Source organism: Zalophus californianus, chromosome 17 (assembly GCF_009762305.2).
Source record: "Zalophus californianus isolate mZalCal1 chromosome 17, mZalCal1.pri.v2, whole genome shotgun sequence".
Classification (NCBI taxonomy): Eukaryota; Metazoa; Chordata; class Mammalia; order Carnivora; family Otariidae; genus Zalophus; species Zalophus californianus.
Genome location: NC_045611.1, coordinates 52727170 through 52752866, shown reverse-complemented (window position 1 = coordinate 52752866; position 25697 = coordinate 52727170). Strand labels below are relative to the sequence as shown.

The 25697-nt window shown below is 57.0% G+C and overlaps 4 protein-coding genes across 7 annotated transcripts; 3 read left to right on the top strand and 1 right to left on the bottom strand.

Moving 5' to 3' along the window:
* Nucleotides 1-460: 460 nt before the first annotated feature.
* On the top strand, nucleotides 461-3497 carry NTF4 (neurotrophin 4). 3 transcript variants are annotated; one of them, XM_027619563.2, is made up of 3 exons: nucleotides 533-647; nucleotides 1598-1721; nucleotides 2567-3497. In XM_027619563.2, the coding sequence occupies exon 3, from the start codon at nucleotides 2579-2581 to the stop codon at nucleotides 3212-3214; it is 636 nt and encodes a 211-aa protein (XP_027475364.2). In that variant the 5' UTR covers nucleotides 533-647; nucleotides 1598-1721; nucleotides 2567-2578; the 3' UTR covers nucleotides 3215-3497. The 3 variants fall into 3 exon arrangements, with proteins under 3 accessions (XP_027475366.2, XP_027475364.2, XP_027475365.2); XM_027619564.2 differs by lacking the exon at nucleotides 533-647 and adding an exon at nucleotides 1039-1174; XM_027619565.2 differs by lacking the exon at nucleotides 1598-1721 and having other exon boundaries at nucleotides 461-647.
* A 1747-nt stretch (nucleotides 3498-5244) lies between these two features.
* On the top strand, nucleotides 5245-9378 carry LOC113936143. Of its 2 annotated transcripts, none has more exons than XM_027619125.2 (6): nucleotides 5245-5410; nucleotides 5698-5898; nucleotides 5999-6163; nucleotides 6921-7048; nucleotides 7539-8029; nucleotides 9246-9378. In XM_027619125.2, exons 1-5 carry the CDS (start codon nucleotides 5255-5257, stop codon nucleotides 7942-7944), a joined length of 1056 nt encoding a protein of 351 aa, XP_027474926.1. In that variant the 5' UTR covers nucleotides 5245-5254; the 3' UTR covers nucleotides 7945-8029; nucleotides 9246-9378. The 2 variants fall into 2 exon arrangements, with proteins under 2 accessions (XP_027474926.1, XP_035581096.1); XM_035725203.1 differs by having other exon boundaries at nucleotides 6891-7048.
* Nucleotides 8872-10060, top strand: LOC113936329 (luteinizing hormone subunit beta). Its single transcript, XM_027619382.1, has 3 exons — nucleotides 8872-8886; nucleotides 9210-9413; nucleotides 9739-10060. Exons 1-3 carry the CDS (start codon nucleotides 8872-8874, stop codon nucleotides 9979-9981), a joined length of 462 nt encoding a protein of 153 aa, XP_027475183.1. The 3' UTR covers nucleotides 9982-10060.
* A 340-nt stretch (nucleotides 10061-10400) lies between these two features.
* On the bottom strand, nucleotides 10401-25487 carry RUVBL2 (RuvB like AAA ATPase 2). Its single transcript, XM_027618897.2, has 15 exons — nucleotides 25147-25487; nucleotides 21658-21712; nucleotides 20146-20201; nucleotides 19556-19697; nucleotides 17501-17630; nucleotides 17274-17340; nucleotides 15021-15127; nucleotides 14824-14917; nucleotides 14307-14430; nucleotides 13872-13966; nucleotides 13651-13769; nucleotides 11645-11764; nucleotides 11132-11261; nucleotides 10643-10757; nucleotides 10401-10514 (listed from the first exon to the last, which is right to left on the bottom strand). Exons 1-15 carry the CDS (start codon nucleotides 25264-25266, stop codon nucleotides 10489-10491), a joined length of 1500 nt encoding a protein of 499 aa, XP_027474698.1. The 5' UTR covers nucleotides 25267-25487; the 3' UTR covers nucleotides 10401-10488.
* Between the last annotated feature and the right edge of the window lie 210 nt (nucleotides 25488-25697).

The window sequence follows — 25697 nt, the reverse complement described above, 5'->3', positions numbered from 1 at the left end:
AGCTGCTGGTCAGGACTCCCGGGTCCGAGGGAGGAGGGGCTGGGGGCGAGGACTCCCGGGTCCGAGGGAGCAGGGGCTGGGGGCGAGGACTCCCGGGTCCGAGGGAGGAGGGGCTGGGGGCGAGGACTCCCGGGTCCGAGGGAGGAGGGGCTGGGGGCGAGGACTCCCGGGTCCGAGGGAGGAGGGGCTGGGGGCGAGGACTCCCGGGTCCGAGGGAGGAGGGGCTGGGGGCGAGGACTCCCGGGGCTGAGGGAGGAGGGGCTAGGGGGGCGGGTCCTGACTCCTGGGTCTGTGGCAGGAGGGGGCTGGGGGCCCGGGACTCCCGGGTCTGAGGGAGGAGGGGCTGGGGGTGAGAACTACTGGGTGTGAGGGAGGAGGGGGCTGGCGCCTGGCCTCCCGGGGCTGAGGCGGGCCAGGAGCTGAGCGAGCCAGGCCGGGCTGCCGAGGTCTCGGTACGCGCGTGGAAGGCGGGACCCCCCCGGCCCCTCCTCCGCCGTCGGGCGCCGCCCCGCCCCGCCCCCGCCCGGGCCCTCCGGAGAGTGTGCGGCGAGGAGCCGGCGGGCGAGCGGGCGTCCCTGCAGCCAGCGAGCGGGAGGAGGAGCCGCGCCGCGCCCGGGGCAGCGGAGGAGCCGAAGAGGGCGCCCCAGGTAAGAGCCTCCGCGCCTCCTCCCCCCCGGGATTCCGGCGTCCCGGTCGCCCTGCCCCCGGGTAGGGAGGGACGGGGGCGGGGCCAGCGGGGGCGGGGCTTGGCGGAGGAAACTGAGGCAGGAGCGGAGTCCTCCAGATACGCAGCCGCTTACCCCCAGCGAGATCTCAGGAGACCAGACCCCCAGCCCAAATCCTCTTTGGGAGAAGGGGGCTGGGAGTACGTAATTCTGGATACCTGGGGAAGAGAGTCCTGAACTCCAGAACTCCCAGGTCTGAGGGAGGAGGGCGCTGGGGGTCTGGACTCCTCGGTCTGAGGGAGGAGGGCGCTGGGCGCCTGGACTCCAGCATGGGAGGGAGGGAGCTGGGGATCTGACCTCCTGGAGGAGGAGGAGGCAGGGAACCGGGACTTCTGGTCTGAGGGAGGAGGTAGCCGACTTCTGGTCCTGGTTGGATCGGCGCAGTTGGGTCCCTTCACAGCCTTCTTTCCATTTCCCCATCTCGGAGCCAAGGCAGGCAGCTACTCCAGGTATGTGCGGTAGAAGTCTTGGACGGGCCCCGGCCTGTCCTGTGAGAATAGAACATTCCAGGAAGCAGCCTCAGGGACCCAGGGCTTCTTGAGTGTGGGCCCTCAGGGACCCGGGTGTCCAGACCAGCGCCACCCCCGCCCTGTCTGGGAGATGAATGGGCCGTGGAGGATGTAATCTTTTCCAGCCTCCTCTATCCCCCCGCCCCCTCCCCCCCCACACACACCCGCCTCTCCCTTCACCTCCCCCATCTGCTTCCCATCCCAGCCAGGAGCCATCACCTGGTCAAGGAAGGGGCCTCCGGGAAGGGGGCGCGGCCTTGCCTCTTGGGTACCCTACACTTTAAGAGGAATCCTGGGAAGGGGAGTGCTCAGGTTCCCTCCCCCACTTGCCCACACAACCTGCCTGTTCCCTTTTTCCCCTAGGTGGCTGCCCCTTACCTCTCCCGAGATGTCAGGAAAGAGGGGACCACCTGTGTCCCCCACAGGGGCACCCCAGAGCCTGGGGGCCCCCAGCACTGGAGCCTGGAGGTGGAGGAGGTGCTGACAGGTCTGGTAACCACCTGCTGCTTCCCACTTCTCTCCACACCACTTTCCCAGAACCACAGACTTCCAGAATATTGCAGAGAAACTATAGGATCCACACCCTCACCACTATCTCCCAGCCCCTGGTTCATTTTTTTTTTTTAAGATTTTATTTATTTACTTGTCAGAGAGAGTGAGCCAGCACAAGTCGGGGGAGTGGCAGGCAGACGGAGAAGCAGGCTCCCCGCTGAGCAGGGAGCCTGAGGGAGGACTCAACCCCAGGACCCTGGGATCATGACTTGAGCCAAAGGCAGACGGACGCTTAACCAACTCAGCCACCCCGGTGTCCCCCCTGGTTTATTTCTTGGACAGGGAAACTGAGGCCCCACACAGGAGAGGAAATGTCTTGCCTTCTCAGCGGCAGTTTTGAGCTGAACTTGGGTCTTGCTAGGATACCAGAACATGGCTTTTTTCAGAATTTTGGAACCTCAAACCTCCTCTAGGCTGTAGGACTTAGGGTCCCTCAGGGTTGTAGGTAGGGGTAGGATGCAGGGGGGAGTTGCTCTGACAGGGCTCAAGTCCTACTCTGGCATTTGCTGGCTGTGTGATCTGGCTCACCTCTCTGAGCCAGTATTTCTCCATTTGCTGGCTTGTTGGCTATTATTAGCAATAGTAGTGGAATAATTATGATTAATCTAGAAGTTGGGTGTTATCTAAGTCCTAGCATATAAGGTCCCTCCAAGGTTCTAGAACAAGGGCCTCCCCCTGGTTCTGGAATTCAGATCCCCCTGGAGTTCCCAACCTCTGCCCCCCTCCCCCACTAAGTTTTTATCCTCATCTCTAACCCCGGCTTCCCTCTCTATCCTCTAGGTGCTCAGCGAGATGCTCCCCAGCCCCTCCTGCTCCCTCCCCATCCTCCTTCTATTCCTTCTCCCCAGTGTCCCAATGGAGCCCCATCCCCCACCCTTACCACTGCCCCCATTTCTAGCCCCTGAGTGGGACCTCCTGTCCCCCCGAGTAGTCCTGTCTAGGGGTGCCCCCTCTGGGCCCCCTCTACTCTTCCTGCTGGAGGCCGGGGCCTTTGGGGAGCCAGCAGGCAGCCCCGCCAACCGCAGTCGGCGAGGGGTGAGCGAGACAGCACCAGCAAGTCGCCGGGGAGAGCTGGCTGTGTGTGATGCGGTCAGCGGCTGGGTGACAGACCGACGGACAGCTGTGGACCTGCGTGGGCGTGAGGTGGAGGTGCTGGGCGAGGTTCCTGCAGCTGGAGGCAGCCCCCTCCGCCAGTACTTCTTTGAGACCCGCTGCAAGGCTGACAGCGCCACCGAGGAAAGTGGCCCTGGTGGGGGTGGGGGTGGGTGCCGGGGTGTAGACCGGAGGCACTGGGTGTCTGAGTGTAAGGCCAAGCAGTCCTACGTGCGGGCATTGACCGCTGATGCCCAGGGCCGTGTAGGCTGGCGATGGATTCGAATTGACACTGCGTGCGTCTGTACACTCCTCAGCCGGACTGGTCGGGCCTGAGGCCCATGCTCAGGAACTGGGCAGGCAGAGGAAGAAGACAGCTGGATGCTGAGGGACCTCAGGGGCGGCCTGGCTGCTCTGGGCCTCGGTTTGGGAACTTGTGAAATGGTCACAAAATCACAGCTTTCTGAGTTGGAGAGCTAAATCGATGCAAGACAGGTGGTGAAAACAAATGGGGTTTTGAAGGATGAATAGGAGTTCTTCTGGATGAACTTGAGGGTGATGATGATGATAATATCCAATATTTTCTGAGTGTCTACTGTTTATCAACACTAATACACAATTTTTCAGATCAACTCTGGTGGATTTAACCATCAGAGGAACCTCAGCTTCTAAGTTGCTAACCACTTGATTTCAGAGGACATCTTGCTCACCCTGGAGAGAATGACAAGGAAGTGATATGTCAAGAAGTGGGTGGGGGAGTGTAAAAACGGACACGTAAGCAACTAGCTGTGGGCTGGGATTTGAATGAGAAATCTTACTTGGTCATATGCGGCGAGTGTTGGCTTAGAATGTTCTGTTTTGAGGCAGTGAGCTACCCATCACAGAAGGAGCACAAGCAAGGTTGAATGATAAGAGGTCAGGATGCTAGAGAGTAATTTAACACTGTTGGGGAGTTGGTGTCAGGTTTCTGCCTCCTTTTCTGTCCCAACTTTTACCCCATATTGGGAAAGAAATAGACCTTAGAATTGTCAACATTGAGTATGGCATAAGGTTCTGACCAATTGACCTGACTCCAGGCTAGGATCAGGGGTCATGTGGACAGTGATAGGCTTTGAGTGGGCCAGGAAAATCCAAAAGGAGAAATGGCCCCAGAGACCTAAATGAGGGGTTCAGTAGGACCAGGGGCCAGGCTGCAGAAGGTAGCCTCAGTTTTCCCCATCTGAAGAATGGGTTAGTGGGATGAGCTAGTGGGAGCTGAGAAGGCAGAGGCTTGACCAAAATGTCTTTAAGGCAAGGAAGTGACAAGGGAAGTCAGGGGCAGACCCCACACCTTCAGGATACCCCTTCATGTATCACCAGTCCATATCTTAAGCCGGTTGCCAACGCGCGCGCGCGCGCGCGCGCACACACACACGCGCGCACACACACACACACACACACACACATTCTTTTAGAACCAGCTTTAGGCTAAAGACTGAAACCATAGACATCCCCCATCCCCCGCCGCCAACACAGACTGGGCCCCTGCGAAGGGTAGGGGTGGCAGGGCTGGGCCGGGTCTGGCTGCCTTTGTTTCTACGTCGCTGTGTTTCTAGGTCTGTGGTTCCCACTCTTTTTTGTCACCTCCCTCTCTGTCTCTTGTCCCTGGGTCAGTAGCTCTCTGTTTCTCATTCACTGTCTCTCACCCGTTCTTGTCTTTCTCATCAAAGCTCTTTCGACATCCCCTCCCCTCTCTTTTTGCTAAGTATTTCCCTGTGTATGTGTCTGTGGGTCTCTCCCTCGTCACCCACCCCCATATCCAGGTGGAAGTTTTCAACCAAATCAAAGGCAGGCAGGACAGACGAAGCCCAAGCCCCGGGCTGACTCCTTCAGCGCACACAGGGAGGGAGGGAGGGAGAGCCCTGGGGAAGTCTGGAAATCGTTACCCCTGAGGTAGGCAGGACTGGCAGAGGGAGGAGGGGGCTAAGAGAGTTGGGACCCTGTAGGAAAGGGGGCTGTTTCTCATGGATTCCCTGATGGCGGTGGGTGGTCTCTGTCCTCCTCCCCCTCTGGGTCTCTGTCTCCCCCAACCTGGAGTCTCTGTGTCTCTAAAATTCCCTGCAACTCTGAGCTTCTCTTCCCCCTTCCTCCCGCCTCCCTCTTTCTGCCCTTCTCTCCCTTTCTCTCTCTCTGGGACTCCCCTCCCCATTTCTCTGAGTTTCTGTGCCCTTCCCTCAAAGTCCCTGTCCCTCTGTGCTGGGGTCTCTTTCTCTATCCAACCATCCGCACACCTGCAGGCCTTCCATTGGCTGAGTTCGGGGGCGGGGGGGGCGGGTTCTGTTACCTGGGGCAACAGCAACAACAAGCCTGCCCCTGCGTGGCTTCAGGGGTGGGACCATGGCGGGTCGGGCCCTGGCTCTGCGCTACGGTCCCCCATGGCCCCCAGTCTCTGGGACCGAGGTGCCTGGCTCCTGGCCCAACGGGCATCTCAGCAGTAGTGGTGTCGCCCACCGCCTTATCCCGTCTGTGCCCTTTCCCCCGCCCACTGTGCAGGTGAGAGGACGCTAGGCTCCTGGCCAGGAGGTGACTGGGGGCCCAGGCTCCCGTGTCTGCAGGAGAGGCCTGGGGGTCCAGACACCTGCTGAGAGAAAAGTGGATTCGGGGCGTGGACTCCTCTCTGACTGAAGGAGGAGGGTCCCCGAGTCCCGGGTCTGAAAGAAGAGGGGCCGGGGAACCTGGATGCGTGGACCTGGAGGGAGCAAAGGGTTGGGGACCGACTGGGAGAGATCAGGGCTCGCGGGCTGGACTTGAACCGTTTTAGCTGACGTCCTTCTCCCCAGTCCACGGTCGCGGAGCCCCTGCCGCCGGCCGCACAGCAGGATTTGCACATCTGGGATTTTGACGAGGTCATCAGCAGATGGGAGACAACCTCTGGCTCGGCTTACGTGCCTAAGACCCACGGCGGGCCCTACGCACAGCCCAGGGCCCCAGAGCCTTCGGACCCCACGCGGACTGTGGGGATCAAGGATTTAGAAGAAAAGGTAAGGTTCTGGGATGCAGAGGTCCGCAGGGGACGGAGCTGGGGCTCGCCCTGGAGTACCGCGCGCCCTCACAGTGGATCCCCGCGTCGCCTTCCCGCAGCTCAGACACAGCGGCTGGCGCCTCCCGCTGATCACAAAGCACCAGTGCAGCGAGACCAGGGCGCAGTACACGGGCTGGCCCGACCCGGATCAGCAGCGCCCCACCTTCTACGTCGGGCCCCAGCCCCTGGAGTTTGCGGAGCACCTTCGCGAAGGCCCTTCCCAGGTAGCGGAGAAGACCCGCTGCCGCCGTGGGACAGAGCTCATAGCGCCTGGGGCGGGACGGGAGGGGCTCTGAAGCTAGGGACCAGGCTAGGAGACCCTGGGGTGGAGAATTTTGAGTCTGGGGTCGTGGCCAAAAGGTCTGGGACGGAATCAGGTTAGAGAGTCTGGGAGTGGAGCTTGGACCTTCTGAGGTAGGGTCAGGAGAAGGAGGGGGTTGGAGACCGAAATCCCACCTCTGAGGCTGGGGCCACAACCAGTGAATCCTGGGGCGGGGCTGGGAGGGGGGTTCTGAGGCCCGGGTCCGAGCTCGGCGGCGGACGGTACGTGGGGGCGGGTCTTGAACTTTCCGAGCCCAGGTCGGGAGGCGGGGCTAGGCTTTCCCCGAGGGGATGAGCTAAGGGGAACGGTTGCGGGACGTGCGGCTGAATTCCAGTGGCGGGAGGTGGAAGCCAGGAGTCTGGGGGCGGAGCTGGGAAGGTTTTTTTTTTGTTTTGTTTTGTTTTTGTGGTTGGGGGCTGGGCTTTGTGTCCGATGACCCGCACGTTTGGATTTTGGAGTAACCCTAATAAGGGTTCTGATTTGGGGAGCGAAGCTAAAGTGCGCTGGCTTGCGATTGGTCGGGAAGGATTCGGATTCCGGGGGCGGGTGTGAGGGCTGTTGGGTCGAAGGAGAAGGGATCCTGAGTCTGGGACCCAGGGCCTACAGTGCGGTATGAAACCTCTTTCTAGCTCATTCTGTCCTTCCCGGATCCTCCTCAGGCTTTAATCGCCTGGACAAAGAACCCCGAGCTGGCCGGCCGGTCTTTCACGGTATCTGACCAGGGCGTCTTGGACCGTCATCAGCTCTATCTGACCACCTCAGCCAAGGACTTCCGGGCCTACCCAAAGTGAGCCTGGGTCCTCGCTCGGCACCGCCCCCAGCATAGGCCGGTGCGACGCCGAACCCGGGTGTCGGCTCCCCCTTGTCCGACTCAGGAGCCTCAGCCTTCAGCTCCCGCACGCTCAAGAACCAGAAGTTCAGACCCCAAACCGCACCTTTTTTTTTTTTTTTTAGCACCCAGGTATCCTTAGTGTCGACTCTCAGGAATATGAAACCTGCCGCTTGCCCAAGAAGGGGTTCGGGACCAGGGGCGGGGCCCTAAGGGTCTAGGGCGGGGCCTACTTTGGTTCCCAGATACTCTTTCCCAAGGATTCGAAAACTCCAGATTCCAGGCCCTTAAGGACCTCGGGATGCAGGAATCCAGGTTAGGAGTCCCCAGCCCCCATCCTTCCTGAGGGGTCCCCGAATCCTACAAATGTGTTCTTGCCCCGAAACGCAGGAGTTCAGGTCTACAGACTCCTCAGAACGCGAGGTCTGAACCTCAGCCTTGTCCCTAGGATCCAACTGGGTCTTCCCTCTCCTGCCTCCCTCACCAAGAGGAAGGAGTTGTCTGGATATCCCCGCAAGGACTCGCGGACCTACTGGAGCTCTGAGAAGGCGCCTCAGGCCTGGGGCCATGACCCACAGAGGCCACCCTGGCCGCGCCCCTCTCGGCCGCCAGCGATGCGCGTGCCCCATGTCCATCCGGGGACGACAGCCGTGCCACACCACGGGGCGTTGTCTCTGGCTCAGGAGTCCTACAGACCCCCGCTGCACCCGCTCCTCCGACTCGACCGTTTCTGCCCGCTGGAGCTGCCCTGGAGCGGCCCCCACTTCAAGCCGATGTCGGGGATCTACAGCGTGCCGCAGGCCTATGGCACTGAGAACTCCAGCTACGGCAGCATGAAGCCGGCCCCTCCGTGAGCCGGCAGCGCCAGCGCCGCCCCGGGCACGCCCCCCGGGCGCGGGCCGAGCCGAGAGCACGGCCTCAGGGGGCACACGGGGCGGGGTAAGGTCGGGAACCCCGCCCATGCCGTGGGAGCGAGACGGAGGCCAGGGCCCAGTGGGCGGGGCGAATCCCACACTTGACCGCAGGGTTGTCCCGGTCGGGGAGGGAGGTGGGAGCTGAGCCGGGAAAACGTACCTTGGGGCTGTGGGCTCGCGGGCGGGACACGCCCTCTGCGACAGAGGGGGCGGAGCTTCTTAGTCCACGACAGAATTAAATAGCCTAAACCACGCCCATTGCTGGGTTCGGCTCTGGGGACCTGAGTGTGGGGGAGATGCGGCTCCCGCTGAATCACTCGTGGAAGGGAGGCCCGTCTGCGTGCAGGTGGAACCCCGCCTCTGGGCACAGAATCCAATATTGAAGCCACGCCCCCCAGAAGAGGTTAGACTGGCACTGTGGTTTTCAGTCTATGGCAGATGGAGGGGGGCTGAGGGCTCAGGGGATCACCATTCGAGGGTCCTTAGAAGGGGCGACCTTCAGCCTTCCCCTAGCTCCCACCGTGATGGGCAGAGGCGAGGCTACACCGCCGGGGGCAAGGCCAAGGGCTCCCTGTAGCCTATTCCCTGTGACGGCAGCACGACTTCGCTAGCACTTGAGGATTGAGTCCGTGAAGTCAGGTTCACCTTGGGCGTCTCCCGCTTCTTGGTGTGGGAGCCACTCAGGGAGTGGGGGTAAGCGGCACTCCACAGAGCCACTCCTGCACACCTCCCTGACCTTTTCTGCTTCTCGCCCCCGGAAAGATTAGTGTCCAGGTTACCCCATCATGCCGCCACCCCCAGTGGCCTTGCCGCCCCCACAGCCTGCAAGTATAAGACCAGGTAAACACGATAGGGGAGGCACTGAGAATGGAGATGCTCCAGGTAAGACTGTAAGACGCCCCTAGGCACCGTGCAACTCCATCCAGGCCACAGCTAGCACAAAGAGGGAGAGTCCTGTGACCTGATGAAGGAGGCTTCCTTCTAGAAGGGTGTGGACGGCCAGCAGGCTTCCCGCCAGGAGGGCAGCAGGTGGAGCAGGGCCCGAGGGTAGGAATCTGCAGTGTTGGGAGCACCTGGGACTCCTGAGTACTGGAACAGGGGATCAAAGTGGAAGGGATGGTCCCGAATGGAAGATGTCAGGCAGGGGAGCTGGGTCCCGAAGGTGTCTGTGTGGGGGATGGGAGGGCAAGGGCTCAGGGTAGAAGGGTCTGGCTGGCCCTGAGACTCTGGCCTTGTCCCAGGGGCTGCTGCTGTGGCTGCTGCTGAACGTGGGTGGGGTGTGGGCATCCAGGGGGCCACTACGGCCGCTGTGCCGGCCCATCAACGCCACCCTGGCTGCCGAGAACGAGGCCTGCCCGGTCTGTATCACCTTCACCACCACCATCTGTGCCGGCTACTGCCCCAGCCTGGTGAGCTCAGTGGGGGGGGGGGCAGCCCTGCTGGAGTGGGAACAGGTGCTGCCACCACCTCAGCTCCGGGTGGGTTACTCAGGGCCGGGCCCACATCAGATGGGAAGCGGCAGCCGGCATGGAAGGGTGGCCTGCCCCCTGGGCAGGGGCTGGGGAACTGGGGAGTCTGAGCTGGGCATGTGGGAGGGAGGGAGAGCACAGGGGGTCTGCTGGACACCTGAGTCTGCGACCTGTGGAGGGCAGCGGGGGAGCTCAGCGGAGGGGGGGGGCCCTGACCACAGGTGGATAGCCTTGCACCCCCCATCCCCCACCCCCTGGCCCACAGGTGCGAGTGCTGCCGGCCGTCCTGCCGCCTGTGCCCCAGCCGGTGTGCACGTACCACGAGCTGCGCTTTGCCTCCATCCGGCTCCCTGGATGCCCGCCTGGCGTGGATCCCATGGTCTCCTTCCCTGTGGCCCTCAGCTGTCGCTGCGGGCCCTGCCGCCTCAGCAACTCCGACTGTGGGGGTCCCAGAGCCCAACCCTTGGCCTGTGACCGCCCCCCACTCCCGGGCCTCCTGTTCCTCTAAGGATTCCCCCACACACACCCCAACTCCTGGAGCCAGCAGATGCTTCTTTCCTCCCCTCCTAATAATAAAGGCTTCTCAAACTGCACTCAGGTTGTCTTTTGTCAGGCTCAAGGCGCATGTACGCGTGTACACACACACACACACACACACACACGCACACACACACACACACACACACAATGGGTCCAGTTTCAGGGACGCCTGGGTGGCTCAGTCCATTAAGTGTCTGGCTCTTGATTTCGGCTCAGGTCATCATGATCTCAGGGCCATGGGAATAGCTCCGCATTGGACTCCACGCTGGGTGTCCTGGAGCCTGCTTAAGATTCTCTTTCTCCCTCTCCCTCTGCCCGCACTGCCACCCCACCCCCACCGATGCGTGAGCTCTCTCTAAAAAAAAAAAAAGAGACAGAGAGAATGGGTCCAATTTCAGAACCATTTTATACAAAGTTACAGTGTCAGAACTCTAGTAGAAAACAGGGTGGGGTGGGGTGGGGAGAGGGTGACAGCTCAGGAGGTGTCCATGGTTTCACCTTCTGTGGGGAGAAGGAAGGCCAGGTGGTCAGTGTGGCCCAGGGGGCAGGGCCTGAGATCTCCAGATGAGATACCCGCCTGCCCTCCGGGGTGGGTGACCCTGGGGACAGGCGCAGCAGGGGACACTCACTGAGCTCGTTGAAAAGAAAGGCATCCTGGTACTCCTTCATGTACTGCGTGGAGCGCGACTCGTCCAGAAAGAGCGAGTAGACCCGTTTGATGTCATCCACCTGCACTTCCGTGCCCTGACAGGGGATGGCCAGACCTCAGTGGGGCCCCCTCTCTGGGAGGTGGGTCAGGATGGGGACTCTGGAGCCAGACTGCCTGGGTTCGAATCCTGCCTTGGCCACCTCCCGGCTGAGGGCCCAACCCCTCCAGTCCTGGGTTTCTTCATCTGGAAGATGGACTGGATGGCATTAACTTGGAGCTGACAGACATCTATGAAGCACCTACTATGTGTCAGGCCAGGAAATACAGGTATAAACTCCACAGACCCAAGTTTCCGGCCCTTGAAAACCCGTTCCAGGACTAAATCCAACAATGCACCCCGAGCTCTTGGAGCAGTGAGTGGGGCACTCACTCACTCACTCGGGCTGGCCCTGAGGGCTCACTGGCTGACCTTGCGTTTCCGGCACACTAGGCTGGCGGCCGTGATGAGCTGGATGGCGTAGCGCAGCGAGGTCTCCAACCCAATACGTGTCAGCACCGTGTAGGCATCCTCACTCATTTCTACGTCTTCCTCCTCACACCTGTGGGCAGGTGCGGGGGTGGGGGATGGGGGTGTCGGCCAGAGCGCCTGGCCGGCCCTTCTCCCCGGGGCACTGTGGGACATCCTGGGGGACATGTGGAGTCTACGTCCTCAGAACCACAGAACGCTGAGCAAGAAGGGCCACTGAGGCACAGGCTGGCCCTGCAGCCTGGGCCCCCAGACCCTCCCCAGCCAGGGCTCTTTCCCCACCCCCAGATCAGAGGCCATTACTTGGATGTGCAGCCCAGCCCTACCTCCTGCAGACCCAGACATCTTCCCCCTCAGACCTTGCTGCCCCCACTTGCCAAACAGGGTGGGTGCCAGCCCCGCCTCGCAGGCCCGCAGCCTGGACCTGCCCCAGAACACCAGTGGCTCTGCCCATACCGGATGCGGAGGATCTGTTTTGTGTCCTTCTCACTGTAGGGAGAGGTGGAGACGATGAGCAGTCGGTCCAGCAGGTCGATGGGGATGCCATGGGGGCTCTGGTAGCTGGTACCCCGGATCCTGGGGAGGAGGGGGTAAGGAGGGCTGTCAGGGAGATGCTCCCAGAACCACCTCTCCATCTCCTCCCCTCTCCACCCCCACCACAGCCCACTCACTGGGCAAATACCATTTAACCTTCAGCTCATGGCTGCTGTCACCACCGACGGTGCAGCCGCCCCCCAGCTGCGTCACTCCCCCACAGGGCTGGCTGGGTTTTAGCTAGGTATCTCTATCTGGGATTACTGAATCAAGGTCCCACTCCTCTGCGTGACGCACAGCTCCAGAGGGAGGAGACGGCCGGTGCTATTCCCTGCTGCATCCGGCCCAGCACAGGGCCCGGGAGATAGAGTGGATTCTCGTTATTCATGGTATTTACGTTCTATAAAGTGGGGCAAACGCTCAGCAGCAAATGATGCACCACCGCTTCTCGGGGACGTACATGGTTAAGTTCTTGTGAGCCTCTGATCACAATATTTTTGTCAACCAACCAACATATAACTTGGTTCTACGTGTTTCTATTTAAAGACATCTTATTTAACAAACGTCATGGACTCACCCCCTTTGAACTCATGGCTAACGGCTAACAGTCTACATCAAGCCTGAATGAAGCTCATCTAGCACAGACGCACTTTCTCTATAAGGCGCAGCCACCCCAGGCTTTTGCTTAGGGACACTGGACAGCGACGGGCCTCTTTAGACACGAAATCCCCAATAAAAAGCATAAAATGTGGCAAATGCGACACTAAACAGATCAGGAAAAGGACACTCATTTACAGCAGGTGAGCTGAAACCAGAAGGCAGGCAGGGTGTCACCTTGCAAGACCTTGGTTTGGAGTGTCCATATCGGGCGACTCAAATGTGCTGCCTCTCCGCGCACGTCTGCACCAGAGCACCAGAGTGTCGGCAGTACTGATTGGCGGGGGGCGGAGGGGGGGCGGTTTACAAATCAATGTTCGTGAGAAGATGCAGACTCCCAAATACATGATGTGCAGATAACGAGGAGTGACTTGGGTTTGTGGCCTGGCCCGGGAGGCGCCCCGCCCTCGGCTGGTCTCTCCCCATCCCGGTTCAGAGATCCAACTCTGGCCCTGACACCTTCTCCGTGCACGTCACGGGGCCTAGCTGTCTTCATCTGTAACATGGGGCTGAGACAATATCCACCTCCCGAGCTTATTTTAAGGGTCTAAGCGGCTCACCCGGGAAACAAGCCAGGAACAATCTGCCCATTTGCCCCCTGCAGTGATGACGGGCCTCAGCCTCCCGGGGGCTGTTTACCCCCCACTTCCTCCTCCCTGTCCGCCCATACACAGATGAGGCAGAGAAGGCCAGCCGGGACAACAGGGCGAGGGGTGCTGGCAACACCCCAGAGCAGAGGTTCCCAAGCTTTACCAGAACCTGGGGCGCTTCACGGCTCGGGAATGTTTCCCAGGCATTCTTCAGCCAAAAGTAATATTAAGCTCTGTTCTGTAAAGTGGTTAGGGCAAAGTGAACTAAGCGTAGTGATTTATGCAGTGTCCAACACACATCTCTGTGCATCCCTCAGAAACTTAAACCATTCCACAGCACTCTGTGTCTTCTGCAGCATGCTGGGATGCCTCGGCACACTTGGGAACTGTAGCCTCAGGGGTTCCGGGAACAAAGACAGAAAGAACATGGTCCCTCAGCGTTCTTATGGAGCAGAGCTGCCTGCCTACCCGCCCTGAGCATCCGCCTACCTTGTTTGAGGGAGAAGCACAGCCTTCTGTCTGGGCCCCGGTACTTGGGGGTAGCCTTGTTGCAACACCTAAGCCCATACCCTTCCTAGCAGGGAGCTCCACAAACATGCCCTGGTTACCCTGTGCCTATACCCACCGCCTGGAGCATCCCATTTTCCCAGAGGCCTTTAAGGGGGCCAGCAGCTGGCTTACCGGGTGATGCCACGGTTGGTGGCCATGATGAGGACTGGCGCCATGTCACTCTCCAGGGCCCGATTGAGGAAGGAGAAGCTTTCAATGTCCAGCATGTGGACCTCGTCGATAAACAGCACCTGAGAGCCGTTGGGGAGTATGTCAAACCCACCACCTGAGACTCTCTCCTCCTATTTCCCACCACCACAAACCGCCCGCCCCGGCCATGCCCCAGTACTCACCCCAGGGATGATCTCTGCCTTGCCCTCCTCACGCCATTCAGCCACCTTGGCATTGATCTGCTCTCGGACTTCTGACTTGATCTCCCCTGTGTCGCCTGAGGGAGGCAGGGGTGGCGCGGGGAGGATCAGGCAGCAGACAGGGACCCAGGGCCGGCGGGTGGACAAAGACAGAGAAAGACAGGACACCAGGGACAGAGGGAAGAGAGACCAAGACTGGAGTGGCAAAGGGACAGAAGGGGTGGGAGTCCCAAACATCGCAGAGAGAAGGAGGACCAGAGACAGAGAACAGGAAGAAGAGAGGGCAGGACATGCAGGCCCCCGCTGGGCCACCCGAGAGAGGGACTGACAGCAACAGAGTGGGAGAGACGAACCGGGGGGTTGTGCTAGAGGGCGAGGAAGGGGGGTTGCACAGAGCACCAGTCTGAGGGGCCTCACCTGAGAAGAGAGCCAGGAAGCCCTGGGTGCGGGAATTGATGACATCAATCTCATGCAGGGACACGGTGTGGACCACCTCCTTGCGTTTCTGGAGCTCTCCATCTGGACACTGCACGAACTTGGTCTATGGAGCCGGGGTGGGGGGAGGAGGAAGAGATAAGGGCAGAGAAGAGCATGAAAGAGAGCTCAAAGAGGCCTGTGTAGGGGGAGATCGGACTCCGGACTCCTTGGAATGGAGCTGAGAATCCAGAAACCCCAGGTCCAAGAGTAGTCATCACTAGGGGATGCAAGAGCACTGCAGGATTGGGGGTTCCCGGAGGACCTCGGAAACCATGAGCAAACGGGCCAAGTTGAAGGGCCCTGGCTGTCCCAGAGGGTACAGGGAAGAACCAGGAGTGCCAGGGACGTGGGGTTGGGGTGACTGGAGGATCCAGACCCTCTGAGCCATGGGGGTTGATGGAGGAGATGCAAACATCCTGGTGCCTGGAGCACGGGGACCCCCAGAGCCCTGGCCCACCTGAGAGCCCATGGCATCATAGTCTCGAGCACGTGTGAAGGAGCGACCCAGCTTGGAGATCTTGCCCGTGGCCTTGTCAATGGTGATCACATCCCTGCAGGTGGCGGGGGTGGGGGGGAAGGAGGGTGGGAGTGAGAACAGGAAAAGGGCCCAAGATCCCCCACCTTGGCCACCCAGTGTGGCCCCCTGCCACTCACCCGGCCTGGACTTTGTCCTTGGTCAGGGATTCAATCATCTTGGTGCCAAGGTCGTATATGGTCTCCATCTCTGTGGTCTTGAGGGTCAGCTTGCCTACCTTAGAGCCCTGTGTATTTTTTATACATTTATTTATTTATTTAAGTAATCTCTACACCCAACGTGGGGCTCAAACTCATGACCCTGGAGATGAAGCACACTCCACCAACTGAGCCAGGCAGGCACCCCTGGTTTTACATTTTTGAAGGGAGGATGCAGCCATGGATTTCTTCTGTAATAGAAATCTAACTTAAAGAACTATCTTGGGGGGTGCCTGGGTGGCTCAGTCAGTTAAGCGTCTGACTCTTGATCTCAGCTCAGGTTTTGATTTCAGGGTCGTGAGTTCGAGCCCCACCTTGGGCTCCATGCTGGGCGTGGATCCTACTTAAAAAAAATAAAAAGATAAATAAAATAAAATCAAAACTATTTTGTGGGGGGTGGACGCCCGACTGGCTCAGTCAGAGGAGCATGCGACTCTTGATCTGAGGGTTGTTGAGTTCCAGCCCCATGTTGGGGGTAGAATTTACTTTAAAATAAAAAAACACTGGGGCGGCTGGGTGGCTCAGATGGTTAAGCGTCTGCCTTCGGCACACACACACACACACACACACACACACACACACACACACACACAAAAAAAAAAAAAAAAAAAAAAGCGTCTGCCTTCGGCTCAGGTCATGATCCCAGGGTCCTGGGATCGAGCCCTGCCTCGGGCTCCCTGCTCCTTGGGAGCCTGCTTCTCCCTCTGCTTCTCTCTCTCTGTCCCTCTGTCTCCCATGAATAAATAAATAAAATCTTTAAAAAAATAAATAAAATAAAATAAAAAAACACAATAAAAGAACTATCTTGGGAGTGGCTATCTCTATGTTTAAATATTCTATCATATTTTTAAAATTCAAAACATAATTGCCGATGGATGGGACTAATTTAGGAGACTGTGGACAGGGGTTAAAAGTGCAAGTTGAGGGGCACCTGGAGGGCTCAGTCAGTTGGGCATCTGCCTTCTGCTCAGTCATGATCCCAAGGTCCTGGGCCCGAGCCTGTCGTCAGGCTCCCTGCTCATCGGGGCGTCTGCTGCTCCCTCTCCCTCCGCCCCCACCCCCCGGCTCGTGCTCTACCTCTCTTGCTCACTCTCTCAAATAAATGAATAAAATCTTTTTAAAAAAAAAAAATTGCAAGTCAATGCAATCATGCATCTGAAACCTATCTCCATTGAGAATGACGAGCAAATGGAAGAAGAGGACTGTGTCCATGGATGGGACTAGACACAGGAACAGAAGGTGACTCGGTGTGACGTCAACAGGCTTGAAGCATGTTTAAGCTTTCCATTATTTGGCATGTTACCACCAACTACAACGTGACGTGTAAAGGAGAATTACAGACGGAGAAAAGCACAGCCTGGAGACCCCGGCACCAGGTGAGAGAAGCCAGCCGCGGCAAGTCCCCTGCTGCAGGACCCCGTGTGTAAGAACCGCCCAGAACCGGCAAATCCACGGACATGGGAAGCAGATCTGGGGCTACCAGGGGTTGGGGGCCGGGCAAAGTTCTACTTTTTTATCTTGATTGTGGTTCTAAGGGGATTTGCTTTATAATAACTTACTAACCACACGATTATTTCACGTACTTCTTTACATCTGTTTTATTTTATGAGGATGTTTTTATTCTCAGCTTAAAAAAAAAAAAAGGGAGCGAATTACAACAACCACGTAAGCTGGAGAGGAAATGCCTTTTAGTGCTAAGCTGCATAAAATCTCACAGAACAGGTTCTTAAGCCTGACCTTTAAGAATTAACTGTGAGAGAGTTCAGCAGCTCTTTCTGCCCACAGAGCCTGTCCCCATGCTTTGATGAAACCACCATTTTGTACCAAAAAAAGAATTAACTGTTAAGAGGGGGTGTCTGACCGGCTCAGTGGGAAGAGCATGCAACTCTCGATCTGGGGATTGTGAGTTCGAGCCCCAAGTTGGGCATAGACATTACTTAAATAAAAGTTAAAAAAAAAATAGAATGAACTGTGAGAAACTTCCAGACCTTCTCTATCATGACACCACTTGGTTTTAACTGCTCACGGTAAGTGGATAAACTGTCACTCTACCGACCCCCCCCCCCCCCGACTGTAGGCACATAGAGGGCTCCCAACGTATAGCTCAAACATTCCACGGATTCTGCCGCCCCACCCTCCAGTCCTGGAGGAGGCCCAGGCTCACAGCAGACTCACCGTGCCTGTCGCTGGCCGGTCAATCTGGATCTCCACCACCTCCCCTTCAATGATCTCAGTCTCCTCCCTAGGCAGAGAACAGGTGTGAGCAGAGAGCCCAATGCCTGGGCCCTCGGGAATGGCTAACTCCCATGAGCACTCGGGCAGAGAACAAGTCAAATAGGGCAGGGGTCATCCCGAGGCCGTTGGGAGCTGGCTCCACCCCCTGCGCTGGGTCCTGTGCTTACTTGATGCGAACGCCAATAGACCGCCGGAAGGCCTGTGTCAACGCCTCTGTCTTGCTCATCTCCAGCGAGAAGATCTCACTGCCCGCGATGGCTGTGAACGGGGTGTCAGGGCCCAGGGCCTGTGCCATGCCTGGGGAACAGGTGGTCTGGGTAGGTGGGCGCAGCCTGGCACCAGGCAACACCTACTCTGGGGCAAACCAGCTCTCTCCCTCCTTGGGAAGGAGCGTAGTTGAGATGGGCTCAGCGCTGGGGGCAGACACAGAGACGCGGAGAAAGCTAGGGACGGCGGGCTGCGTAGGGAGGCCTGGTTTAGAACCCCATGCTGCCCAGAGGGCCAGCTTCATGACCCTATAATCTTGCCACGCCTGTCTCCCAACCTCTAGGAGCTGTTCAGCCTCCAGGCTCGGGGGTAATGAGCAGGAGTAGAGGCACAAAGAGGGTTGAAACAGTCAAGGGTGGGGGCGCCTGGGTGGCTCTGTTGTTAAGCGTCTGCCTTCGGCTCAGGTCACGGTCCCAGGGTCCTGGGATCGAGCCCTGCATCGGGCTCCCTGCTCGGCGGGAAGCCTGCTTCTCCCTCTCCCACCCTCCCTGCTTGTGTTCCCTCTCTCGCTGTCTCTCTCTGTCAAACAAATAAATAAAATCTTAAAAACAAAACAAAAAAAAAAGTCAAGGGTGGTGGCTCCAAAGCCAGACCACCTAAGTTCGGATCCTGGCTCCACCGCTTAGCACCGTGTGATCCTGAGAAGCCTTGTCTGCTCCAAGCCTGTTTGTCTCTCTGTAGAATGGGGACCACAACAGAACAAGTGCTGGCGTGGGAGGCACCCTGCAGAGAAGCGATCTGGGGGCGGCAGGCAGGCACTGGTGCTCAACCATGAACCTGTCACATGACCGGGAACCAGCCCAGGGACGGGTCTTCTGTCTGGTCTGGGGTTGGCTGGCAGACAGCGGGGCTGATCCTACGGTCACTCCAAGCACCACGCCAAGTCTCACAGACAGGAAGTCACTGAACCCTTCCAACCAGTGTGAGGTGGGGACTCTTCCTGGTCCCCTTTACAGACGTGGGCCACACTCTGTGCCGGGCAATCCCATTCCCTATCGTCTGCCCTGGAGACTCCCAGACACCCTCCAAGTCTTGGCTCAGGACCTGACTTATCTGGGAGGGCTCTCCTGATAACTGTCACTGCATCCCTCCCTGCTCCCTCATGAGGGTCAGGAGTCTCCTCTGTCCATTACAGCACACACCACCCTGGAAGGAACTGTGTCCCCAAGACTAGAAACTCCCTAAAGTCAAGGCTTTGGTCTTACTCATCTAAGTGTCCCCAGTGTTTGGCCCAGGACCCCCAGTTCACTAAAGAAGCAACGGTCCACATTAAAACAAGAAATGTGGGGCGCCTGGGTGGCTCAGTCGTTAAGCATCTGCCTTCGGCTCGGGTCATGATCCCAGGGTCCTGGGATCGAGCCCCACATCTGGCTCCCTGCTCGGCGGGAGGCCTGCTTCTCCCTCTCCCACTCCCCCTGCTTGTGTTCCTTCTCTTGCTGTGTCTCTCTCTGCCAAATAAATAAATAAAATCTTAAAAAAAAAAAAAAGAAAAGAAATGTGCTCATGTCTCATCACGTCGCAGCAGAATGTTAGGATACGATTAAGTTCTGGCTAATAAGATAAGCAAAAGTGTGTGGGAGTCCCAAGACTGCTGCTTAAAGGGAGCTACCTTTAAAGGGAGGGAGGTACACAATCACTGCAAGATGCCTTTCTCCTTCCTCCTACAGGAGAGTATGGATGGGAAGGCTGGAGCTTAGGCAACCCTCTTGGAACATGAGGTGACCCTGACTTGGAAGCAAGTACAGAGATGTTGAGGTGGGACGGCAGAATACTTTACGGAACTGCTCAACAAGCCCTAGGTGGCCTACGTTCAGATGCTTCTATGTAAGAGAATGAACCAGAGTGTTTATGCCCCTGCCATTTGTGGCTATCTGTTAAATGTGGCTGAACCCAACCTGGGTTTACACAGTAAGGATTGTCTGGTAGAAGAGCTCCTGCCCCGAGAAGCTTCTTACCCATGGCGATGGCTGTCTTCCCGGTACCCGGCTGGCCAGCGATGAGCACTGCCCGCCCCGCGATCTTCCCTTCCCGGATCATCTCCAGTACAACACCAGCTGCCCGTCGGGCTGCCAGCTGCCCCACCATGCCCTGGGAAGCCTGTGGGGTGGGAGGCGAGAGCACATCAGGGGACTTCCTACTGGGCTGCCACCCCCATTTCCCCCACCTCCAACCAGGCCAGGGAGACAAAAGGGCATGCTGTTGGCTAGGACTTCAGGAAAAAGCTAAAACAAAAACAAAAACAAAAACCCAAAAACCTTTTCCACCCCAGTTTTTTTTTAAACTAATAAAGCTCGGGGCAGCCGCTCTTCCTGTCCACGGGTCCTGTCCCCATGCTTTAATAAACCGTTTTGCAACCCCCCAAAAAAATATATATATATAAATAAGTAAAAATAAAACTAATAAAGCTCTACACGTGGTTAAATTTTATAGATAGGTAGCCAAAGGTCTGGGAGACCCTACACTCCCTGGGGCCCTGTGGCCCTGGGGACCCCGTGCCTGAGGCCTCCCTGGATCAGGCTTCCCACCCCACCGCCCTCAGCCCTACCTGCCGTGGCTCCAAGGCATCGTCCAGCCCCAGCCCCCGGATGTGGGAGTGTGCGCCTGTGTCAGGGGAAAGAACCAGAAGACACAGTTACCAGCCAGCTCGGGATAATGTGTGGCCAGAGGAAAGGGACTTCGTCTCTCAGCCCTGGTTTCCTCCTTGGTCAGATGGGGGGGTCCGAGTCTCTACCTCACTGGGAGGATGGCTGGTTGGGGTAAATGCTTAATAAACTGGAGCTGCCCTTAGGCTACAGCATAGTGGCCCAGAATCACTGAGATCTGGTTAACCACATCATCAGATCAGGATCTAACTGTGACAGCTAACGATCACCATTACTTTACGTTTATAGCCTAAGGGGCCCCACAGATTCTTACTTCATTCCACGTAACCCTGAGAAACAGAGTGCTAGCTATTACCACCCCAGAGTGCTTCTGGGGTTCAATAACCTCCTCAGGCCCTCACTGACATGAAGTTGAGGAAGGAGCCCAGAGAGGTCAGGCCCCTTGCCCATGACCACACAGCCCAGCAAGAGGTAAAGACATAGGATTTCAATGTTTCACACTGGACCGGGGCTGGGCAAACTATAGCCTGTGGGCCAGTCACTTGTTTTTGCAAAGAAAGTTTTATCAGCACACCGCCATGCCCATTCCCTTACACACTGCTTGTGGCTGTTTTCACACTGCAACAGGAGAACTGAGTATTTTCCACAGAGAAGAGTTTACCGTCTGGCCCTTTAAGAAAAGATTTGCTGACCCCAGCGCTAGATTGTAAGCACCCTGAGGCCAGGTACTGGGTGCAGTTAGTGTCTAGGGGGTTCTCAGCTCCAACAGCACCTGGCCCTCTGATAGCTGAAACAGTGTTGGCCTCTGCACTTTAAGGGCTTTATATGCCCTGACCTTATGGAATCTTATATCACCTGATGAGGTGAACCACCTTGGCCCCATTTTGCAGATAAGGACACCAAAAGCAACTAGCCTCTTGCAACGTAAGTGGTCCCCAGCAGCGGGCCTCCAGAACCCATGTTCCTAGCCACAAGCTCTTTACTTCAGGGCCTCTCTTGTAGGCACGGAGTGCACGAATGTGCACGAACGAGTACAGTCTCCTCACGCAGGTAAAGCTCTTTGTGGAGGCTACACCCTTCTGGCCCACTACACCCCAACTTCGTGCCCCTGGATTCACAGCCTACTCCATGTGTGAGCCGGGACCAGTGGCTTGACTGCTCTGAGTCTCGGTTTCCTCGGCTAAAACACATCCCGAGTCGCTATGTGCATCTCCCGGGATGGCTGTGAGCACTTGGCAGTCACGAACTCATGCGTCTGCTGGTTATCTGTTTAGCGCACAGCCAGAAATGAGCCAGACCTCGTCCCTGCCCTCATCGAGCGGATGCCACGGTGTGTGCTGAGTGCCTGGGACAGTCAGTTCTGGGCCAAGCCCAGCAGGCACTCAGCAAACATCAGGGCTCCTGGGCAGGCTGGCTCTGTTGTGGGCAGGCAGGGTCTGGACGTGCTCACTCACCGATACGCTCAATCCTCGTCACATCTCGGATCTCTGGGACCTTGGTTGTGGCCGTCTGGGAGCGGATGAAGACATGTCAGAAGAGTCAGATGATTCCAGTTTTCACCGCCTCCTCCTCTGTCCCTCCCGCCCACGTCCCGGGAGGCAGGCCTCTCCATTCGTTTGCCCCACAGGTGGGCCAAGAGCCCAAACATCCGTCACTCCCACCCTTCTCGTTTGTCACCAGCTAATACCGGTTGGTTGACCCCAGTACACTGAGTCCCAGAAAGACAAGGACTGTGTCTGTCTCATTTACAGTTCTGTCCCCAGGGCCTAGCACATTATTTGGTGCCCAGGAATTATTTGGTGAAGGAAGAAGAAGAACTCCCAGCTCCCATGATTGGAAGGACAGACACCAATGCTTGGCCCCCAAATGCCCAGCCCCCTTATACCGCGCTGCCTGAATCTCTGTCACTAGGCCTTTGCATGCGCATGCCCCAGAGCCCAGCCTGCTCTCCCCGCCTCCCTCACTGAATGAGATCAAGCGACGCTCATGAAGACAGGCCCTCCCTGGCCTCTGCCCAGCCTGACTCGTTCCAGGGTCTCTGGATGTCTGGACAGAATGAAAGGTCTCCCTTGGGAGCCTGATCTCCCCGTGTAATCTCACATTTAGGAGGGAGACTGTCCGATCAGTGCTCTCGGCTCCAGTGGATGGGAGTCCCATGAAGGGCACAGCCCACATCTTGCTTGTTCACTTGGGGTTCAACATTTGGGGTTTGGATGAATGATGTTTGAGTTGATTCAACAAGCAGGGACCGAGTCCTCTGGTGTCCCCAGCTCTCTGAAAAGAGGAGCCAGCCACCATTTCTTCTCATATAAGGGAGAGAGAGAAGTACCCCCTGGGACAATTCGAGAACCCCCAGAAGGTTCACACAAGTGTTCACAGCAGCATTATTCACAAAAGCCAAAAGGTGGGAAAATCCAAAATGTCCATCAACGGATGAATGGATAAGCAAAACATGGTTACGTCCACACTTGGAATATTATTCAGCCATAAAAAGAAAGTTCCAACATATGCTGTAGTGTGGATGCACCTTGAAAACATCATGCGAAGTGAAAGAAAGTGGACACAAAAGGTCACATATAGTATGATTTCACTGACATGAAATGTCCAGGATAAGTAAACTCATAGAGACAGGAAGTACACTGGTGGTGGCCTAGGGCGAGGGGGTATGAGAGGAGTAGGGGATGATGGCCAAGAGCTACCTATAGGGTTTCCCTCTTGGGAGGATCAAGATGTCCTAAAACTGATTGAGCGGACAGTTGCACAACTGTGAACATACTAAAAGTCACTGAACTATACACTTTATTTTTTTTTTAAGATTTATTTATTTATTTATTTATTTATTTATTTATTTGAGAGAGCACACATGTGGAGAGGGAGAGGGAGAAGCACACTCCCCGCCGAGCAGGGAGCCTGATGTGGGACTCGATCCCAGGACCCCGGGATCATGACCTGAGCCAAAGGCAGACGCCTAACTGACTGAGCCACCCAGGCTCCCCTAAACCGTACACTTTAAATGGGTAAATTGTATGGTATGTGAGGGGCGCCTGGGTGGCTCAGTTGTTAAGCGTCTGCCTTCGGCTCAGGTCATGATCTCAGGGTCCTGGGATCGAGCCCCGTGTCGGGCTCCCTGCTCCGCGGGAAGCCTGCGTCTCTCTCTCCCACTCTCACTACTTGTGTTCCCTCTCTCGCTGTGTCTCTCTATCAAATGAATAAATAAAAAAAAAATCTTTAAAAAAAATTGTATGGTATGTGAATTATATCTCAATAAGGCTGTTAAAAAAAAATCTGGGTGGTGGGTCCTAGGCTGTATTATTACCTGACACTGGAGTATTTCACAATTTCTTTCTTTCTAAGTTTATTTCTATAAGGAATCTCTACACCCAACGTGGGGCTTGAACTCATGACCCTGAGATCAAGAGTCACCTGCTCTCCACTGACTGAGTCAGGTGCCCCTCACGATTTCTAGTAAAGGAAAGGAAAGCCTAAGCAGCCAGCCTGCTGACCCAGTCCCTTGGTCACCTGCCCCCAACCCTTCTTCCCTCCCACAGGTCTCTCTTCTTCCACCAGGAGAGGAGAGGAAAGCATCCAACCCAGTGGAAGCCTCGTCTCTGGAGTTTAGACCATAGCCACCACATGGTCACAAGCTTCCCTCCCAGCTATCCTCTCATAAAAGGCTAGAACCAAGAGCAGTGGACACTGGTCCCAAACACCATCAGAAGACTCAGAACATACCCCTACACATCGCGACACATCCTATCAGACCCTGTTTGTGGCAATAAATGGGCATGGATCCAGAAATCCCAACTCTTGAGCAATCCCAACACAAACAGACCTGCCTCCTACCAGGCCTTCCTTTTCACCAGAAGCCTCCCCTACACTGTGCTGCCCACTGACCCCATGGAAGCAGAGGTCATTTTAAAACTCGGCACCCACTATCCCCTCAAACTTCCAATACTTCATGAATGTCCATGGGAATTGGGTCTCAGGAGTGTGGCCATTACCTTTCTTCTGCTGCTTCTGCTCCCCAATCCACGCCCTTTGCCATGGCAGCAGCCACAGACTCAAATTCCAACCCACCCCCCACACCAGTAACTATCGCCCCCACCCCTCCTCATCCTGACCAGGGTCACTCTGGGAACCAAGGTAGCCGGAAGCCCAATTCAACCCCCAAACTAAGGCCACATCCCTTCTTCATTCAGATGTTTCTCAAGCAAGTGCCGGGGCCACTGTACCCGGTCTCTCCTTTACAGAGCTCATTCATTCATTCATTCAAACATTCAAGTGATAACCTACTGAGCATCCGCACTATTAGGTGCTGAAATATGAAAATGGCCCAAACAATCCCATGACAAGATCCCCAGCCTCTGGACCCCCAGCCAGGTCCCCTTCCCCAAAGACACCCTCCAGGTTCTCAACACTTTTGTGTGTGGCTCAAGGCGAAGCAATTTCACACTCTCAAGCACACAGGGCAGGTCCTCACCTGAACTTCCTCCTGTACTCAGGTGCCATTCATACCATCAACAACCCAAGGCCCCTGAATGGCTTGAAGCGCAAGATACTACAATCCTCATCAAACTTTAGGGCAAAAGTCTGCAGAACTGGCTGCTGATTGTGCCCAAAGGACTGGAAGATCGCACCACTGACACCTTGAATACCACCTGAATCCAGGATTCCAGGATACCAGCCCCTTTACTCCTCCTCAGACCCAGGAGTCCTCGCCCCCAGCCTCCTCCTCCCTCAGATGCGGGCATCTTCACCCACAGCCTCCTCAACCCTCAGACGCAGGAGCCTGGGGCCCCGGGCCCCTCCTCCCTCAGACCCGGGAGTCCTGGCCCCCAGGCCCTCTCCTCCCTCAGACCCAGGGGTCCGGACCCCCAGCACCCTTCCCGCTCAGTCTCGGGAGTGCGGGTTCGCTCCTCAGCTCTCCCCACGCCAGCACTTACCACGGTTGCCATGATGCTCACCAACCGCCAATATCCTAGCGGAAACGGAAACGCGCTAGAACAAGGCGTTCTGGTCCCTCTAGACGGCCAGGTCCTCCAAAGATCTCGACGTTTCCTCATAAATATGCAAACTCTCCTTGTGGGGGCGTGGCGTCACTTTTTAGGCCCCGCTCCTCCGCCGAGACTGAACTGGTAAAGGGGTTCCCGGAAATCCTGGGTCGGTTCCCAACGCCTCCTGGCCCCTCCCTTTACCCAGGCCTCCTTGCTGAGGCGGATTGCAAAATTCTTAAGACTTCTTTGGGCAACCACACGTCCCCCACGCTCCCTTTCCCCCCCTCTTCCACCCTCTTCCCTCCCCGCTAACTCTGGGGCCTCAAGATTAGGATTGACAGAGTTGAGGGCCAATCGGCTAGCGCAGGGAGAAGCCACGCCCCCTAGAGCTCTCATTGGCCGCTAAGGTGGCGGGGCAGAGTAAACCCTACCTTGTTCATCAATGAGGAGATGCGTCAGCCCCCTCCCCCGGGCACAGGCCAATGGCTCTGGTCGGGGGG

Coding starts and splice junctions, on each gene's coding strand:
- RUVBL2 (XM_027618897.2), bottom strand. CDS start 25,266: ATGAGGAAACGTCGAGATCTTTGGAGGACCTGGCCGTCTAGAGGGACC. Junction 21,713..25,146: donor TGAGCATCATGGCAACCGTG/GTAAGTGCTGGC, acceptor ATCCGCTCCCAG/ACGGCCACAACCAAGGTCCC. Junction 20,202..21,657: donor GACGAGGATTGAGCGTATCG/GTGAGTGAGCAC, acceptor CCCCTGACACAG/GCGCACACTCCCACATCCGG.
- NTF4 (XM_027619565.2), top strand. CDS start 2,579: ATGCTCCCCAGCCCCTCCTGCTCCCTCCCCATCCTCCTTCTATTCCTT.
- LOC113936329 (XM_027619382.1), top strand. Junction 9,414..9,738: donor CCGGCTACTGCCCCAGCCTG/GTGAGCTCAGTG, acceptor CCTGGCCCACAG/GTGCGAGTGCTGCCGGCCGT.
- LOC113936143 (XM_035725203.1), top strand. CDS start 5,255: ATGGCGGGTCGGGCCCTGGCTCTGCGCTACGGTCCCCCATGGCCCCCA. Junction 5,411..5,697: donor TTCCCCCGCCCACTGTGCAG/GTGAGAGGACGC, acceptor CCTTCTCCCCAG/TCCACGGTCGCGGAGCCCCT. Junction 6,164..6,890: donor TTCGCGAAGGCCCTTCCCAG/GTAGCGGAGAAG, acceptor ACCTCTTTCTAG/CTCATTCTGTCCTTCCCGGA.